This window comes from Argentina anserina, chromosome 6, assembly GCF_933775445.1.
Source record: "Argentina anserina chromosome 6, drPotAnse1.1, whole genome shotgun sequence".
In the NCBI taxonomy this organism is placed as follows: Eukaryota; Viridiplantae; Streptophyta; class Magnoliopsida; order Rosales; family Rosaceae; genus Argentina; species Argentina anserina.
Genome location: NC_065877.1, coordinates 11297938 through 11317088, shown reverse-complemented (window position 1 = coordinate 11317088; position 19151 = coordinate 11297938). Strand labels below are relative to the sequence as shown.

Below are 19151 nucleotides of genomic sequence, written 5' to 3'. Positions count from 1 at the left end.
AAGTCTGCACTACATATCAAAGCTCGCACACCAACAAATCATAGAAAGACTGAGCATGCCAAGCAACGACTTCCTTGTACATCCAAAGCACTACTAACGGTGTCACCGGCCACTGGCATAAGTGACAGGAATCTAGCACCCAAATCACATAGCTCATCAGTAATTTGCATATATAAAAATACCGTAATAGAGGGCAACAATTTTACTATGATCCACATTTTGCTCAAAGAATATTATCTAGTGTTCGAGTGCGCTCTTAGCTATGGCGTGGTTGTTCATCTGTTAGGGTTTCTTGAAGGCAAAGGTATAATCTAAACCATAATACCATTACACATCCTACAAAATACAATGCATACATAATTGTTCTTCTCTTAACAAGATGTACCCTTGTTTTACAAATATCCATCCGAATCACACTGCAAACTCATTTGTCATTGAGCTCAAAGACGCAGACATCTCCCTTTTGCAACCTGTTCTGGTCACAAATGTCAGCCAACCTCCACTGAACCTACTATGATTATCGGAAAAAAAAAACATCACATCCCAAGTCACAATTAAAAACCTGAAGCTTCACTTTGTCTGGCTTTTACGTGTTCCTCATGAAGCTTATTGGTGTGTGCTGCAAGCCTGCAAGGGTTAATCTAGTATGATCCCTGTAGTGGTAAGATAGAAGCCTCTTTTGCAAAGACTTCAGCCCAAAAAAGGATGAGTATCTTTACAGGTTAACACTAAGTCGGTACCAATATGCCCACTAGTAACCCTTTTGTGCTTATACCCAAAAATAAATAAATAAATTATTTAAACTTGTAATGCAAAACTTGATTGAGCTAGTCATTAAAACAAACACGCAGGACGCACCTTTTGAGGGGTACTAACACCATCCTAATCAGGCTTCAAAACCCAGATTCACAAGGTAATCTGTTCCAAGTTTCCAGTTCAACTTAGTTACAGACAATGCAACGTTACTGATAACTAAAATTAACCCGCCATTTCAAGATATATAAGCCACAACCAACTGTTCTCAGATGCTGCACAGGTTCACACACCAACAGACCACAAAGATACTAAACAATCAATGCTCCCTGCTGAGCATGCCAAGCAATGACTTCTTTGTACGGCAAGTTGCCCCCGAAAATATCCAAAGCGCTACCAACAGTAACATCCACACGTCCCAGTCCTGCTAGTTTTATCCTCTCTAAATCAGCCACTACCGTCACACCACCAGCATATGTTACAGGAATCTGGCACCCAAATCACATAGCACATCAATAATTTGCAAATTTGATAATATTATAATGCATGAAAGTTTATTCATAAAAAATAAAATGAACAAATAATAGCATGAAAATAACAATTTATAAATCTCAGTAGCAAGGACAACAGTTCGGCTACAACAGGAGTGCTTCACACATTTTGGCCTAAAGAGTTTTACATAGACCCGGCATTTCCCCAATTTTTATCAGCATTCGATACCAACTTGGTATACAAATGTTGGATGACAATTTTTTTTTTCTTTTGAGTTTTCTATTTATGAAGCATGCATGGTTTCAACGTGTATTCTGTGTTTGGTGGGACATATTGATGTGCAGATCAATAGGCAACAAACGTTTTGTAGCTATGACAAGATCAAGGGGAACTCCCGACAGGTTACCAACATAGTACGTAAAACATGAGCAGTTAGTGAATTCGTATATGTCGCAATAAGTTACTAACCGGAGAATTTTTGCCAAGCAACTCCACAAGCTCTTCATCAATCCCCAGTCTGCATATACAAAAGCAAATATAAGATAATCTTGACGATTAAAGAGCAAACTTCCTACAACAGGAAATCTCAATACTGAGCTACAAAACAGCTTAAGTTATTGAAATTTCAATATTAATACCATGTTCCAAATTGTCAGCATAGGACACTACTAGTGCCAAATCCTATGGTTGCAAACTTCCTAAATCAGGATATTTTGATACTGAGCTACAAAGCGGCCGCAGTTCTTATATAAAGTTTATGACTAAAATCACATCTGGATGAATATCAGGCCATAAGATATGTATACTTTCACAACGCAGGCCACTCATATCAGTCAACATTTCAAGACACAGAATGCCAGCCTATAGCAATATTCAAATCAGCTGCAATAAGCATTACAACTTCTGGAAATGGCTTCATACAGTCATTATGGCCATTCTAAGCATTTAGGAATAGCACTTTAGTAAATTTGAGATTAGAAATGAAGCTGACGTAAGAGAGTATCTCTGTATGTATGTTCAATCCTTCAGAATTGAAAGAATAATAAAAACCTTAGGTCTATGCATATTGCCAATAGGTCTACTGTCTACCTGAACAGACGCTTTGCTCGATAAAAAGTAAACTCTGTAGTAATTTAAGATTTGGAAATCATCAAATCTCCTCAACTACTCTAATGTATTGGTGAACTACATGTTCTTGGTACCAGAAAAAAAATGTGAACATACAAAGAACTGAGATTTTGCATAAGCTTCACATAAGGAATGGTTTCATGAGCATTTATTCGAATATATACATTTCCACACACTTACGTAAGTGTAGGTATTTTGGTGATAAAACATGTATGGCAATAAGTATGACTTACTTTTTCCCTTCGACGTCGACACCATGTACCAGAAACTCGTCTGCATAGTTGGCAAGGAAGTCTAATATGTCCTTGTCAAGATACACATCACTGAATTTTTGCCATCTATCTGTGACAATAGCATATTTACCTTCCTGTACATGAAACACCAGATACACAATAAGGTCCACATATAAACAGCTACTCGAAAGTAGATATTAATGAGCAGGTGGATGTGTGACAGTTGCATATTAGGCTAATTGTAAAAGACTAATAAACAGGGACTAAGAACACTCAGCAAAGAAAGACAATAGCTCTAATAATATGTGCACAACACATTCACTACGTTCTAGAATCAACCATAAAATGTGAGTCTTTCTATGGCTATAATAAGAACTGCTCAAGGAGACTGCTTAGCCAGCAAAGGAAGTGAACAAAAGGACACGGGGGCTATTAATTCTGGATTGACTTCATACCCTCTTTCTGCAGCTAAGGTCTAAAACAAGCCTTTCTTTTCCAACAACATGAACAAGATCTTTAAGCCTTTCAAGGTCCATTTGCCCGTTATTAAATACATACTGCACAAAGACCAAGCCAAGTTTACAAAAATGTTTCTTGATATTAGATGCTTTAAAAATGAATACATGGTTTTCAATTTTAAAAGAGGAAGAACAAAACTTACAGAGGTGACAATAACATGGCTAGCCCCTTCTTCTATGTACTGCAAAGAATTATCTGAATTGATCCCACCTCCTACTTGCAAACCACCTAGATAATACCAGTCCTCGCAGCAAGTTCAGCAGAGGAAAATCTGTAAGTTTTAAACATACCATCAACCATAGAGAATAAAGTGAAACAGCACACTCCCAATGCTCTACTAATCTCAGCATAGGCAATGCATAAAGAGAAATATGATGCTTTTTGAAAAAGTTGGCATCTCTTTGATATCAGTTTTCCTACACCTCACACAATCCTAGGTAACATTTTAATGAACCTAAGACAACAATACAACAAGAACCACTATCTCGGCATATATGAGGAATAACCCCTACAAAGACTGCTGCATCCATGGAAGTCCAAGGGTAGATAAAAAGCGAAAGTATAATAAATAACAAGAAGGAAGCTAGCTAAAGACCTACCAGGATATGCACGCAGAGCTTCAATGGCCGCAGCTCTACTCAAAGGGTCAGCTCCCAGCATTATCACATGTCCACCTGTAAGCCCATCTTCCTTATACATCCTTGCAAACTCCCCAGCCGACTTATCCGACTCGAAATTAGTCACCAGAGCTGTCCCATCCTCCTTCAAATCCGAAAGCGTCGATCCAACAATCTGTTTCACTTTCCCCTATACACAAAAACCCACATAACAATCTCAGAAATGCAAACAATACACAGTAAGTATCAAGTCCCCAAAAATATTCAAACTTTAGATCTCCAATACCTTGTGTATATCAATACAGGGTCGAAAACGAACAGCACAGCTTATGGGTACTCGCCTAATCCCTATAACCAAACAATAACAATGGGTTCCATAACATGATTGCAAAAACAAAGCTTTACAAACCAAAAGCAGAACCAAGAAACTTACTGAACGTTGCAGATGGTCTAGACCCATAAAGCTTCTTAGCCCCAAAAAGTAAATAGCTGCTCTGAAAAACAGTAGGACTGAGGCTCACAACTCTCATTCTGCTTCAACTTGGGGCATCTCTGTTTTGCTTTTCAGGTCTTGTTTTATATAACAAAAGCAGGGCAATTTGGTCAAACCATCTCTTCCCCTATAAAACCCAAACCATGTCTAAAACCAAACCAGAGATCCCATTGTCAATCTAATGAGGAGGTTCAGAAGACCAAAGGTGATACCTTTACTAGAGCCAAAGCCTCCATCACAACTACCACAACTCTCTCCAATCCCAAACCCATCTCTCCCTAAACCCCAACAAAACCCACCTTCCCCAATCCTCACTGTCTCCCACCACAACACCTCAAACCACACCCAACTCATCACCTTCATCAAAACCCACATCAAAAACCCACCTCTCACCCCCAAAACCCTCCTCCATTTCCTCAAGTCCAAGCTCCACCACCACCCCACCTTCACCCACTTCGACTTCCACGTCTTCAACTGGGCCTCCACCATCGACTCCTACCGCCACGACCACTCCACCTTTGAATGGATGACTCACTCTCTCTCAAACACTCACCGCTTCACCGAGCTGGGTTCTCTTCTTGAGTTCATTGCTTCCAACCCATGTCCCTGTTCCGATGGCATCTTCTCATGCCCAAGAACAGAGCCTATTTTCCGATTTTCGATCAGTGCTTATTGCAGAGTTGGGAGGTTGGATGATGCTGTTATGGCGTTTGAGTCCATGAGGAGACTCATTGATGGGAAGCCTAGTGTTGTGCTTTACAACATTGTGATTCATGGGTTTGTGAAATGTGGTAGGCATGATGAGGCTTTGTGGTTTTATGAAAATATGGGGAGGGATAGAGTTAAGGGGGATGTGTTTACTTTTAATATTTTGATTAGTAGTTATTGTCGAAATTCGAAGTTTGGGTTGGCTTTGGAGTTGTTTAAGGAGATGAGGGGGAAGGGGTGTAGTCCCAATGTGGTGAGTTTCAATACTTTGATTAGGGGGTTCTTTAGGGAGGGGAAGTTTGAGGATGGGATTGAGATGGCTTATGAGATGATTGAGTTTGGTTGTGAGTTTTCGAGTGTGACTTGTGAGATTTTGGTTGATGGTCTTTGTAGGGAGGGGAGGGTTGAGGAGGCTTGTGAGCTGTTGATTGATTTTTCGAGGAGAGGAGTGGTGCCTGGGGGGTATGATTATTATGGTCTTGTTGAAGTGCTTTGTAAGAAGAGGAAATCGAGTAGAGCATTGGAGGTTGTGGATGAGTTGTGGATGAGGGGAAATGTTCCGAGCTTGATTGCTTGTATTACTTTGATTGAGGGTTTGAGGAGGTCAGTGAGGATTGATGAAGCTGTGGAAGTGATGGAAAGGATGCTTGAAGAGGGTATGGTTCCTGATATTGTAACTTTTAATTGCGTCGTTCAAGATCTTTGCAATTTGGGGAGAACTGAGGAAGCTGATAAACTTAGGTTGTTGTCTTCGAGTAAAGGCTTGGAGCTAGATGGCACGGCGTATACCATTTTGGCGTTGGGGTATTCAAGAGAAGGGAAAAAGGAGGAGGGGAAGGTGGTAGCAGACGAGATGCTGGATAGGGGATTTATACCTGATCTTGCTACATATAATAGGTTGGTTGGTGGATGAGTTAGTGTACAGTTTCTGTTAGTTTGCTCAGACATGATATTTACTGACGACTTGAGTGCAAGACAGGCATGTTAGAGAGTAGAGACTAGTATCAGTGGTTGAAAGCTGGAAACATGAAACCGTAATAAAATGGTTAGTCTTTTTGGTGCGGTGGGATTTGGAGACAATCAATCAGCAAAGCCAAGTTAAAATGCACACTGCTCAGTCTTTGCTTATAATGGAGCTTATAGAATGCTGCATGATGGAAGTCTATTCGGAGCATACACAATGGGAATGGGAATACTTCATCATCTGTATGATTATGTGATGGACCGAAAACAATGCTTAGCCTCTGGATGTGTTTCTACAATCAGATACATTCATTAATACAGCAAGATTGGTTACGGTGGCCAGAGGTCCAAACGAAGGGCAGCCATAACAATTTGCCTCGGAGGTTCCCGTACCCGTACTTGTGCTTCATAAGTTATAGGCCTGGTGGTGCTGTCGACACATCAATGGAAACCCTGGCCTTCTTGCTATGCTCAATGACGCTAAGAACTTTTTGCAAGCTCTCACTCCTGATACTGAAGGTGATTACTTTCGAAATATATTTCCCTAAGGCTCCAAGGAAACTCTTTTTTAGGATAAGGATTCTCATTGAGGATGTACTATCCTCAATTTGGATAGTATATACCGGAAACTAACATCTTAATTCACAGTTTATTAACATATTATCGATATTACAATGACAAATTCATGTTTAATATATGGACTTGGACAATGACTTGCATATTGACACCAGCCACCAGGCCAGGGGGTTGCTGTGATGCCTTTATTGACATAGCTAGCTGTGCCCCTGGTTGTGTTGCTGTGATACCGGTAGCCATTTGATTATCCTAAGTGCCAGAGGCATAAGCTAATGCAATCTTGTGATCCTCTTTTAAACTCTATCCACTGCTTTCGTGGGTTAACGGGAAATAAGCAAAATAACACTTGTATATTGAACAATAATATCTATAGGAGAACAGTAAACGGGAAACCAAATCAGAGGGCAGAGATAGAGATTATCCTAAAGGGGAAAGAGGTTCAGAAAAGTCTTTCAAATCTGTGAGAGAAAAAATCAGAAAGATTTTTAAGAATGTCTTGACTTATTGTTAACGCTTCCCAGATAATCAGGCATTCTTCTTGTATAAATAAGCCACCTCCCCTTCATTGCCCTACACCAGATTGTTCCTTCCTTGTTCCATCGGACGGTTACTGTCATATAATCTGCTCCATTAGTTTGTTATAGTTCTTATGGCGACGCCATATCATTCGCTTTCCACCATCACAACTTCCATTGTCATACTGTCCCTCTTAGTTCTCTCTGACGCACGAGATAATGTCCCTCGCCATGGCGGTGTAATTGGCCTCAACATGATCCATCGTGACGCTCCATCTTCTCCCTTCTACAATGCTTCGTTAACTAAGTGGCAACGAGTAAGCAATGCCTTGCGACGTTCGCACGATCACATCAACCATCTCTTCCCATCAGAAGCCGAATCATCTGATCATCTAATCTACAGACCAGGACCAGGATCAGGATATGGAGAGTACCTGCTGAACATATCCATCGGTACACCACCAAGACCTTTTATTGGCATTGTTGACACTGGAAGCGATATCACATGGACACAATGCATGCCTTGCATAGAATGTTTTAAACAATACCTTCCTATCTTTGATCCAGCTGCTTCATCAACTTATAGAGTTCTCTCGTGTATGTCCGACGAATGTAAGTTGGTAAACGAAGCCGCGCCTTGTTCCAGTAATTCAAGCTTTTGTGTCTATGAAGCTTCATACGGCGACGGGTCTTATTCCACAGGAAACTTGTCCCTTGACACCGTTACAGTGGATTCCACTTCCATTCCCAACACTATATTTAGTTGCGGACATCATAATGGAGGACAGTTCACTGGGATTGAGTCGGGAATTGTTGGACTAGGACGTGGCAATGCGTCGTTCATCTCCCAGATAGGGGAGTTTGTTGGCGGGAAATATTTCTCTTATTGCTTGGATCCTAGTCCAATCTCATCAAGCAAGATATATTTTGGTCGACTCAATACCTCATCAGGTGCTGAAGTGCTCACCACCCCTTTGCTTACGTATGGCTATATCGCCTCGAGATATTACCTTGAGCTTCAAGGCATTAGTGTTGGAGCCACCCGTTACAATGCCACACATGATGATGAAGATGATCCAGATGGCAGCAGGGCCTTCAAGGGTAACATCATCATTGACTCAGGGACTACCTTAACATACTTGCCGGAGACTTTGTACGACGATTTCGAATCAGCAATCAGAGAGGAACTTAAAGATCGAGATCTGAAGGTGATGCAAAATCCGACTATTTCGTCACTTTGTTACTTGACCAGATATGATATTCTTCCCGGCCCCAATGTCACTTTCCATTTTAACGGAGCAGATGTGAAGCTAAAATATGGCAACATTTTTGTAAGGGTGGATGATGAGACTGTTTGCTTAGCATTCTCCAGTGGGAGCTACACGGGTATCTATGGGAATTTTGCACAGGCAAATTTCCTGGTAGGTTATGACCTAGTAAACAAGACCATCTCCTTCCAGCCAACTGATTGTACAACAGCTTAGCTACGATCATCGAGTGTTCCTAAATGTAACCAGTGATAAATTTAGTATCTCGCTTCAAGTTTATAATGTATCTTGTTTAAGCATCTACAACTTAATAGATGATAAAAATTTTGAGCGTGCATGAGCTCAATAACATGTTGGATGAGTTTAGATTGCAAATTTCAGTTCCTTATTTTATGTTTGTTTGTATTTTTTTTTTTTACCTTGACTTAAGTAGTAACTACGTAGTACGTACAGGAGAACTAAACCGGACTCTGAGACTTCCTAAGCAACCTAGGAGCCACAAAAGTCTCTCTTTGAAATCCGTCCATGGCTACCTACTTCATCACTCTTTCGCCAAACCCTTGCCGTCGTCTCCATTTCAAACCTTAACTCTTACCTGATCGTTTCCAAACCCCACCTTTCCCGTCCCTTGCTTGCCTCTAAATCTAGGGTTTCTGCACCGGTTGTCAGAGCTGGCATTGCCGCGATCAGGCCCGGCGGCGCCGTCGAGAGTGATAGGCTGTCTTCCGATGTGAGAAAGCGACCAATGGAAGCTGTGGACGCTTGTGGAAGAAGAGTCACTGTTGGTGACGTGGCGGGTAGAGCTGGGCTTAAGCTCAATGAGGCTGAGAAAGCTTTGCAAGCTCTCGCTTCTGACGCTCATGGCTTCTTGGAGGTACTTTTTTCTAGATTTCTACCCCTGTTTGGTGGAAAATCATGAGATTTAATTTGTTAGTAATTTATGTTATAATCCTGAAGAAATTGAGCAAATATAGCTCTTGTTTTAGATTATCTTGCAGATTGTGTTACTAATATACCATGAGACTACTAACAAGTTTAGGTTTTTCTGAAGAAATTGAATGAAAAATGGAGTAGCTCTTGTTTACTTTATTTTACTAAGTGTGTTAGTGAAGTGGTACACTGCTTATTGTATGAGTAGGCCTCCGACGAAGGCAATGTGCTCTATGTTTTCCCTGAAGATTATAGAGCAAGACTTGTAGCCAACTCGTTTATACTGAGAGTTGAGCCGCTGCTTCAGATGGCAAAGGTAGTAATGCTTGTATTAGATGATAGTTCAATCGATTGCTTTTAACGTGGGTTAGGAATCAACACTCATACGATGTATTTGGCAGGACGTGGGCGAGGATTTAGCCAGGGTTGCATTTGGTACTGCTCTGATTTCTTCCATTATTCTTGTTTGGACTGCAATTATTGTTGCCCTTCTTGCCTTAGCTTCCTCTGGTGAAGGAAGGTAATCTTTTGGGTATAGATTTCAACTGGATTTCGCATAATTTTGTAATACTCGAAGGATTGTTGACGATATATTTTTTATTACAGTAAAAGTAACAGTAGTGATGTAGATGGGAATTCTGGTGGTGGTGGAGATTTTGATTTCAGTGTCAATTCTTCCTCGCAAGGTTCAGGATCATGTGTGAATGACGTGTTTTGGTGACATTCGATCTGCTATGCTTGCTTCTTAAGTGCTGTAGAAGTATTCAGTTATTTTAGTTGTTGAGAAGAGTTACACATCCTTTATTGTTTGTCATTAAGGTACTGGGATCCCAGTTACTATAGGAAGAGACAAGGACAACGAAAAACAGATGCTGGCGAGTTGAAATTTGATGAATCCGTATGTGATGAGCTAAATCGTTCATTATTTTTATAGTTTTGTTGAAAAGGAGAGAAGTAACTATATACATGTTCTTTCTGTTTCATTTTTTCTCATTTGTGTTTGGCGATAGTGATCCAAATACAGGAGTAGAAGAAAGGAGATGGAAGACGGTAATGGGCAAGTACTAAGTTCATTTGAATGCATCAACTTGTTATTGGTTGTAGTTATATAACTTTTATTAAAATTAGAGGATTTATTTTCTCCTTAGACAACGTACAGTACACTTGTAATTTATTAGTAACTCTCGATTTCTGCCTCCTGTCAATGTATATGCGCTTACCATCTTAAAATCTGCATTTGTGAACTAGACTCAAAATTATTCATGCAGAGATCTTTAGAATGATTGAAATTCATTCATATATGTTAAAAGATACTTAAATGGGAAGAGTAGGTGTCTAATATCTTTTACATTATATCGTCAATTGACGCTTAATAATACTTGCAGAAGTACATTTCATTATTTTCTAATTTGTTGAAGAGGATAAAAAAGGATGAATATGACAGAAGTTTTGTACTTTTGTTATATCTAGTCATAACATCAGTATTCAGTACACTGTGCATGTATGGCAAGGTTGAATCTTTTTGTTGGGGAAGTTTTGTACGCCGAACTTTTCTTTATCTTTATGATTCAATAAACAATGTCATCTTGGACCTGTTATTTTCGATTGTTAATTATTATAATGATAAATCTTAATATTATGCAATAACAGAATCACTTATATATTGTTTTTCACCTGCAGATTGGGCACTACATATCCTCTAATGGTGGTGGTGTTGCAGCTGAAGAGCTTGCTTCCTATCTTGATATAGAAACTTCAGGGGAAACACCGGTCTGTGTACATACCCTCTAAACTTAAATCTTTTATGTGAAAGATTTATGCAGCTTACGCTCCGGTGATTGCTGTCTCAATTATAGTTCCTAAAATTTAGTCTATAAGATTTAGTAATTAAGCATTGTATCTGGTAATACTATAGCATAGGCAAATATCTTAAAACATGTACATATAAGATGTTGTAGCTTCTGGTGTGGAATCTTTTACATCTGCGTAAGTCTCATGTAAAGTAACTAAAATCAATCCCATACATGGTACTCAGATCAGTGTTGTCCAAATCTTTTTTGTAAATATATAGTCCACAGCTCCTGTATATATTACTTTTCCTTCATGTAATGTGTTTGTTTTCAAAACGAAAAAAAAAATCAGATGAAAGTTGAAACACTTCATGTTTTTTTTTGAAACACTCCTTTTTGTTCTTTTGTTGTTCTAATTATTCTTTATTCTGAAACTTAATATCTTTTTTACTCCATAAATTCAGGCTCATGACGCTTACATCTTACCTGTCCTTTCACGGTTTGAGGGTCAGCCTTTAATAGATGAAGAGGTATGTTTAACTTATGATTTAAATCGGTCTGGTGCCAAAGTAGATGTTTCTGATATCTCCATAATTTAATCAAATGAAAGATATATAAGAAAGTCTATCTCCTTTGAATGGTGAAATCTGCAAATTATGAGATAGTAGTATTTGTTGCACGGCATCGATGTTATTAACTTCTCAGCTTAATAACTACTTTGCTACCTACAACCCTTAGCTTTTTGATGGCCTAGTAAGGAAATATATCCTTGTGAGATATTTTAAAATAAAAAAATGCATATTATGCAGGGAAACATTCTGTACCAATTTCCATCTCTACAACACACAGCTAAAACAAGAACAGTGACACCGTCTGTCAGAAAATCTGGGAAATTTTTGAGGGAGAAATGGAAATTCAGGTCCTGTCCTGTCCTAATTCTATTTTCCTTTTCTAATTGCGCTGTGAGTTTCATCTGCAATGGAACTTAGCATTTAAGTTTGTCTTTTCAGTAAAACTAGCATTTCTAAGAGAGCAATGGTCGTGGGAGTCGGTGCACTCAATTTATGTGGGGTTATCATTCTTCGAGACCTGTTAAAGTATGTTTGGTTTGAACTTTGTCATTGCTTACTTGTGTTTGCCTTATGTATCTCTGATCTCACTACTCCATTCTCATCCCAAGGGATCCTGTAGTTGCACAAGATGCTTTTATCAAGTTTATTACAAGCATATTTCCTGTACTTCAGGTATAAATTAATTTCAATTATTTGGCTACAAATATCCTACTTGTATTTCAGTATTTCTGTATAATTTACTCAATTCTACATATTTTTGCATTTTACTTCTGTAGATATTGGATCTGGATTTTCTTATGAACAATTAATGTTCAGTTGCTAAAGATTTGTGAACTTGGTCCTAAGATGCATGATCTGTTTAGTTAACAGATGAGAGTTTTAGTTTATGGCTGCTCAACTGATCTCTTAGTAGTTGAAAAGACTGAACTTCACTGAATGATTACAAGTGCATTATCAACTCAGCAGAATCTAATGAGTTTGATATCTCCTCGAGAAACTATCTTGCAGATTTATGCTGGTTTCTTCTTTCTGATTCCTCTGTTGCATTGGTTTGTCTTGCTTAAGACAAACGCTGGCCTAAAAAAAAAAAAATCAAGCCAGGCTGCAGTTTGCCCGAGACATTGAATCGCTTAATCCCTCAGTAAGACAAAAGGTAGCGCTTTGAACATTGCCCTTTCTCTATCTATAATGCATGCTGAGGCAAAGAAGCCCTGCTTCCTTGATTAAAACTAGCTTTCTCAAATAAGGCAGCTTTCTACTTGTCTGAGCATGATTTAGAATGTCTGCCACATCATGCAAAACATATTTACTTCTATATAATTTGTTCTGACTGCTCCCACAACGCTGATATACGGTATCAGTAACTGCAGGAAACATAGGTTCATGTGGTTAGTAGTCAATAGATACTGCTCCCATAAAGTTGTCTTTCCAAACTCGAACAACACCCATTCAAGTCATTGTGCCTTCGTCTACCATTTTACTGGCCTCATTATAGACACAACTGGTGAGCCAAGCTTATTGATCGACTTGTTTCTACACTGTTGAACAAACATTACTTTCTTTTACATGCTTGATTCTATTCAGCTCCGCAGTGCTCGGGAAATGACTCAAAGAACTGTCATAGGGCAGGACAAAATTGTTTATACCTCTAGCAAGGATTTGGTTGAGCAAGAGTTGGATTGGAGGTCTCGAAAAATAGACAAGTGAATGAAAAAAGCAGACATACTTAGTATGTTCTTCTGGTAAGATCTTATTTCTCTATGACTATTCTAATGCACCCTGTTTTCATTGTAAAATTGTCTAACGCCAAAATGTGTACTCGGTTCAGGCTCAAAGACATTTAAGGGGACATTAGTGATCAACAACTCTGACTGGGAGACTTTACACTATTCTCCATTAACACTATCCTCGGAATTAAGTGCTTGATTCTAGAATTTTGGTGAATTTCGATATAGGAGAACTAGAAGCTTGAGACAATATATGCATGCCATTTTTTTATAAGGTTGAATTTTATCATTCTTTCAATCGTTACCAATCCTAAGAACCCTACAAATTTCATTGTTTTTATATTACAGAACAAACTTCTTCTTGATCAACTGGACACATTGATCTGTGCCCCAAGTTGGCATAGGCAATTGGTTGAAAACTATGCCTCATGCTGCAAACAATGTTCTTGTGTTTAACTATGTCTACTGATTGTGTTCGTGGTTTTAAATTGTAATTTTATTTAATTGAAAAAAGATTGGACTTATTGATAGAGACTTACAAATTCGTGTTGTAATGCTGAGTATTCAATAAAAAACAATGGTAAAGTTCCATCCATTTTCTCTCGTCATAAGGTTTCACACATTGCTCAATATATTGTTAAAATTTCACCGACAATATCATAAAAAAGATGCTACATTTTTACTGACCCTTAATAGTATTGTAAAAAAGAAAAAAGACGTGAGGGCAATTGTATAATTTTGTTAACAAACCTGAGTTAAAAATAGATAAAATGCTAGATTTATACACCGTACAAGTCCTCCCCAGGCAGACCAATTGTTACCAGTTTAATCTCGATTGTTTACTTTTGACTCCCAACTAGTGAGTGAGAGAGAGAGAGAGAGAGGCTCTGAGACTTGCTCAGCAAGCCAGTATGGCCTCCATGGCTATCCTTATCACCATCATCTCCATTTCAAATACCGATGTCAGAAAGCGAGCAATGGAGGCTGTCGACGGGTCCGGAAGAAGAGTGACTGTTGGTGACGTCGCCGGTAGAGCTGGGCTTCAGCTCACTGAGGCTGAGAAAGCCTTGCAAGCTCTCGCTTCCGACGCTCACGGCTTCTTGGAGGTAACTATTTCTAGAAACTTCATGAGATTTTTTTAGTGATTTATGTAATTCTGAAGAAATTGTGAAAATGTAGCCCTTCTACTAGATTATTTTGAAGATTGTGTTACTAAAAGTCATGAGATTTGTTAGTAGCTTATGTTTCGCTGAAGAAATTGGATGAAAAATGGATCGGAGTAGCTCTTCTTTCGATGATTTTACTTGTGTGTTACTGAAAATGGTAGAATGCTTATGGTTTAAACAGGTTTCCGACGAAGGCGATGTGCTCTATGTTTTCCCCAAGGATTTGGTTGAGCAAGAATTGGATAGGACGTTTCAAAGAGACAAGTCAGATAGAGAAAAGGCTACTACTGTAGTTAAGATCACACATCTCTTGTATAAGGCACTATGTTAATTTTCATCCTAAAATTGTCTAAAGCAAAATGCCTACTTGGTTCAAGATTTTATAACTTGAGAATTTATGGCCTAAGTGTGAAAATATTTCTAGTATGATTTTGGTTCTACTGATAGCGAACTATTTCACATGTTTTGTTTAGTGTTTAACAACTCTAGCTGAGAAACCTTTACACTGGAAGTCTCATTTTGGAAACTGTTAATGCACCCTTGGTGCCTTGGTGGTGAGAAATTTAGAGAAATAACCATATTTTGATCACCAAATTGATTTATAGCCTTTTTTTTTTATACTTGTTGAACACTAACCAAATTAAGAGTGAACGAGACTACAATACCCTTATAAATAATTATAACCTTAGAAAAATCAAAGTAAAGTAAAAAGTCTTATTTAAATCTAAAAAAATAAAGATATATTTAGCATAGTCAAACACTACCCAAACTAAGAGCCAAATTATATCATCTCTCTATTGGTCTCGGCTATTAATTAACTTCACCATCTAAATCGAATCAAAGTCAAACACAGGCTTACCACCACGTTTCTAGGGTTATTTGGGTTTTGGTTAGCAAATTATATAGTATGAATGACTAGCTATACAATTGAGTCTTGGTCTGCAACCTAGCCGTATTATTGCGTCTCAGTTAGGTCTGTAAGTAGGTTCGAGCCGCTCGTGTTCAGTTCATTTTCAGCTCGTTTAGCTCGAGCTCGTAAAGTTAAATGAGCCGAGTTTGAGCTCGATATTAAGCTCAACCTTAAAAATAAGCTGAACTTGAACAATAAGTATTTGGCTCGTTCGACTCGTTTAGCTCGTTAGTTAGTTCGGACTTATTAAGAACTCGGCTCATTTATTAATTAAGCTTGACTTATTAACTTTATAGTATATATAAAGTATAATTTTAATATAAGAAATAATATTAAAAATATAATATCAGTTCAAAAGAGCTGAAAAACTTCTTTATAGAGTAATTAGTTAAAGACTTTCAGATCAATAACGAGTTTGATTTGTTATTTGTAGTTTATTACAAATAAAATAGATTTTGTGTGATGCTATGACATTAGATTTTAAAATTTCCTTTTAATTTCTAAATTTTAAAATTTTAATTTCATATGATTTAAGGCGGCTTAATTCGAGTTCAACCTCATCTAATAAAATGAGCCGGTCCGAACCCAGCTCAAGCCTTTTCAAGCCGAGCTGAGCTTGAACATGAAGCACAAAAATCAAATTTTAGCCCGACTTGAGCTGAATAACCTAGTATTCGGCTCGATTCAGCTCATTTACACCCCCTAGTCTCGGTCACCATCATTAAAAGATAATGACTTCATGATACATCAAAGAAACACCCTCTCGTTTGCAAAGAGAATAAGATGGATACAAGAAAATGCGAGACTCCATAATTTGTCCCAAAACCTCGCAGTCTGGATGTCAACTTGCTCCTCATAAAAGGTTCTTGTACAAAACAACTAGCTAGTCTCCCCACATCCATTTAACAATGGATCAAACATTGATGCTAAAATCAAACATGATGCATACTATCAATCGGAATACTCTTGAAGAACCCTAAATAAAACTCTAATTTATTTTTACAAAAAACTTGCAGAGAATTTCTTGTATCTAATTCTCAATTATAACTCAATTCTAAATTAGAAAGCAGTAAAGATTACTATATACATATACCGTCAAGATGGTATTTCTATTTTTGACAGAAACAGTGGTAGACTCATAGAAAGGTCTATTCGCTTGCTTATGCATAGAAGCAAAAGTTAGAAGCTAAGTAACACGGACACGGATACGAGCGTTCATATTGGACACGATTCGATACGTAGACACGGCATATAGAAATTTTTTTGGACACGGACACGTGGTGGACACATTAATTGAATATTATTTTTAATATATATATATATATTTATTAAAAAAATATTTTATAAATTTGAAAGTATTTAGAATTTTAGATGTATATATATGTCAAAGTGTGCATTAAAATGATGAAAACATAATTTTTTAGAATGACTAAGGACTGGATTCGAATAAGTACCTTGGATAACCAAGGTTCGAATCCCACCACAAGCATTTTTATTTTTATCACGAGTTTCTCTCCTTATATATATTAAAGTGTGCATAAATATAACAAAAACTGAATCTGTTGGAATGGTTGATGAGTTGTTGAGTGCTTTGGATGACCAAGGTTCGATTCTCACCATAAGCACTTTCACTTTTATTATGAGTTGGTGCGTGTCCGCGTGTCCGATTCGAATACTCGCGTGTCCGATTCGGATACTCGCGTGTCCGGGCCGTGTCCAAAGTCAGTTCGCATGTCCGAGCGTGTCCGTGTCCGTGTCGGACACACAATACGGTGCCATGAGCACGTGTCCGTGCTACTTAGGTTAGAAGGAATAGAAGTCAGGGAGAGATGAAACGGTACAAGGGTATAATGGTCTTATTCACTCGATCTTATTTTGGTTAGTTTTCAACAAGCAACAAAAAAGATGGTTAAAAATCAATTTAATGATCAAAATATGGTTATTTCTCTAAAAATTTCTCCTTGGTGGTTGCTACGTACTTGCATTTGTTAAAATGGTTAATTCCTCCTATGGTACCTAAAGTATGGCTACTTGGACAATTTAGTACCTGATATATGAAAATAGACAATTTGGTACCTGAAGTTCTCATTTGTAAGTCATTTTGGTATCTCTATCAATTTTGATCATATTTTTAGGGTTATTTTCTAGCCCTAAACTCATTAAATTCACATTTTTCTTCATTTCTTCCTATAATTGCCTCTCTTTGGAGATAATTAGATTGATATATCTACTCAATTTAACATCTACTTCGCATATATCGAAAATACATTTTTTTCTTAATATACTTATTGTATCCTAATTATTTTATGCAAAGGAAATAAATTGCCTTTATGCAATTGTAATTTTTTATTAATATTTTTTTAATTACTTATAATTAAAATTAAATTAGATTGATAGCTACATTGTGAAAACTTATATACGTAAATCCAAGGTACAAAATCTCCCCGATATTTCCGATATATTCTCCGATATCTTCATTAAAAAAACGATATATCTTAGGGGTAAATATCTTATTTTTTCTCCGATATATTCTGCGATATTTCTCTGATAACATAAAATATCTCCGATAACATTTGAACCTTGCGTAAATCATCACAGATACTAAGTGAATGAGTTATCAAATTTTTAGTGATAATTTGGAGGTATTATGAAAAAATGAAGTAAAGTAGAGATAAGATGACGGAAATAACCCTGAAAATATGGTCAAAATTGACATAAGTACTAAAATGGCCTAAATTTGAGAACTTTAGGTACCAAATTGTCCGTTTTCATACATCAGGTACTAAATTGTCCAAATAGCCAAACATCAGGTACCATATGAGGAATTTACCCTTGTTAGAAAACCTACTTATTTTGTGGGGGTGTAGCTGAGAAATGATACATTATTTGTAGTTTACAATTTAAATTTTAGGTAGGCAAGCCATCTCTATTTGTAGAGAGTTTTAATCATCACAGACGGTTCATGTTTATCTGTTTTATGGTGCTGAACTGCCAAATTAGTGCAGGTTACAATTGACCAAAATGTCTCTCAACTTCCGAGAAGTCCAGTGATTTGTGTGCTTAACTAATACATGGAGTCCCTACAGTTAAAGACTAAGGGCTCATTAACCTGGATAGTTTGAAGTCGATGTATTGAAATAAATTGAAATACCTTGTAGCCTTAAATATATTTAAAATCAGCCAGAACCAAATGATTACCATAACTCATTATGGTGTACTTGATGAGATTTCTCGATTCGGATGTAAATTTATAGTTGTACAATTTGATAAACCGGTGTTGTAAGTTCGATCATGACCATATCATGTTTCATAATTGGAAACTTTGAATCCAAAATGACAACGGGAATCAATCTTACGTACATGAGAGTCCAGTGCAAAGTTTTACAATTTCTTGAAGCTAATTGAAGAATGTAAGGTCATCAGATGGTAGTGCCTGTAAAGTTTCAATGATTCTAATCCAACCAAGGTTAACATAGAAGAAAAAAGAGTTAATATAGTTTGGATCTGTGTTAAACAACGAGACGAGTTTTCAGGTGTGGTTGAGTTGGTAATAGTCTTAGTGTAAAAACCCTCATACCCAAGTTCGGTTTACACATGCACTAATTAGAGTTTAAATCTTGATTTATTCTTTGTGGTTCGAGAGAAGAAGCGTTTTGACATGACTCTTTGGTGCGGATTAGTCTATGTGTCTAGAAAGTCTTTTAGAATATCGATATTGATCATATCAACAACAAAAAAGTGAATCAACTTAGTTTCAATTTTTCAGTCTCATAATCTAAACTTAGCTCAGA

At 37.5% G+C, this 19151-nt stretch overlaps 4 protein-coding genes across 6 annotated transcripts; 3 read left to right on the top strand and 1 right to left on the bottom strand.

Annotated features, from left to right (window-relative positions):
- Window positions 1–783: 783 nt before the first annotated feature.
- LOC126797528 (1-(5-phosphoribosyl)-5-[(5-phosphoribosylamino)methylideneamino] imidazole-4-carboxamide isomerase, chloroplastic) lies at window positions 784–4308 on the bottom strand. 3 transcript variants are annotated; one of them, XM_050524165.1, is made up of 8 exons: window positions 4176–4308; window positions 4029–4090; window positions 3725–3932; window positions 3268–3353; window positions 3062–3163; window positions 2607–2740; window positions 1714–1762; window positions 784–1241 (listed from the first exon to the last, which is right to left on the bottom strand). In XM_050524165.1, the coding sequence occupies exons 1-8, from the start codon at window positions 4270–4272 to the stop codon at window positions 1065–1067; spliced, it is 915 nt and encodes a 304-aa protein (XP_050380122.1). In that variant the 5' UTR covers window positions 4273–4308; the 3' UTR covers window positions 784–1064. The 3 variants fall into 3 exon arrangements, with proteins under 3 accessions (XP_050380122.1, XP_050380124.1, XP_050380123.1); XM_050524166.1 differs by having other exon boundaries at window positions 1100–1514; window positions 1711–1762; XM_050524167.1 differs by lacking the exon at window positions 3062–3163.
- Window positions 4301–5960, top strand: LOC126797527 (pentatricopeptide repeat-containing protein At2g36240). The gene has a single exon (XM_050524164.1). The coding sequence runs from the start codon at window positions 4417–4419 to the stop codon at window positions 5854–5856; it is 1440 nt and encodes a 479-aa protein (XP_050380121.1). The 5' UTR covers window positions 4301–4416; the 3' UTR covers window positions 5857–5960.
- A 1171-nt stretch (window positions 5961–7131) lies between these two features.
- Window positions 7132–13264, top strand: LOC126796869 (uncharacterized). Its single transcript, XM_050523586.1, is given in 15 exon segments — window positions 7132–8418; window positions 8759–9139; window positions 9404–9511; window positions 9597–9715; window positions 9802–9912; window positions 10015–10094; window positions 10181–10245; window positions 10876–10965; window positions 11450–11515; window positions 11795–11904; window positions 11996–12082; window positions 12166–12229; window positions 12566–12637; window positions 12639–12710; window positions 13142–13264. Coding segments are annotated over 15 exon segments (2835 nt in total).
- A 952-nt stretch (window positions 13265–14216) lies between these two features.
- On the top strand, window positions 14217–14802 carry LOC126800483 (uncharacterized protein At5g03900, chloroplastic-like). Its single transcript, XM_050527853.1, has 2 exons — window positions 14217–14390; window positions 14632–14802. Exons 1-2 carry the CDS (start codon window positions 14262–14264, stop codon window positions 14779–14781), a joined length of 279 nt encoding a protein of 92 aa, XP_050383810.1. The 5' UTR covers window positions 14217–14261; the 3' UTR covers window positions 14782–14802.
- Window positions 14803–19151: the final 4349 nt, after the last annotated feature.

What these genes read in the sequence shown, in the direction of transcription:
- LOC126800483 (XM_050527853.1), top strand. Translation starts at nt 14,262, where the DNA reads ATGGAGGCTGTCGACGGGTCCGGAAGAAGAGTGACTGTTGGTGACGTC. An exon ending in ACGCTCACGGCTTCTTGGAG is followed by an intron (nt 14,391 to 14,631) that starts GTAACTATTTCT and finishes TGGTTTAAACAG; the next exon opens with GTTTCCGACGAAGGCGATGT.
- LOC126797527 (XM_050524164.1), top strand. Translation starts at nt 4,417, where the DNA reads ATGAGGAGGTTCAGAAGACCAAAGGTGATACCTTTACTAGAGCCAAAG.
- LOC126797528 (XM_050524165.1), bottom strand. Translation starts at nt 4,272, where the DNA reads ATGAGAGTTGTGAGCCTCAGTCCTACTGTTTTTCAGAGCAGCTATTTA. An exon ending in CCTGTATTGATATACACAAG is followed by an intron (nt 3,933 to 4,028) that starts GTATTGGAGATC and finishes TTTTGTGTATAG; the next exon opens with GGGAAAGTGAAACAGATTGT. An exon ending in ACCTTAGCTGCAGAAAGAGG is followed by an intron (nt 2,741 to 3,061) that starts GTATGAAGTCAA and finishes TTTCATGTACAG; the next exon opens with GAAGGTAAATATGCTATTGT.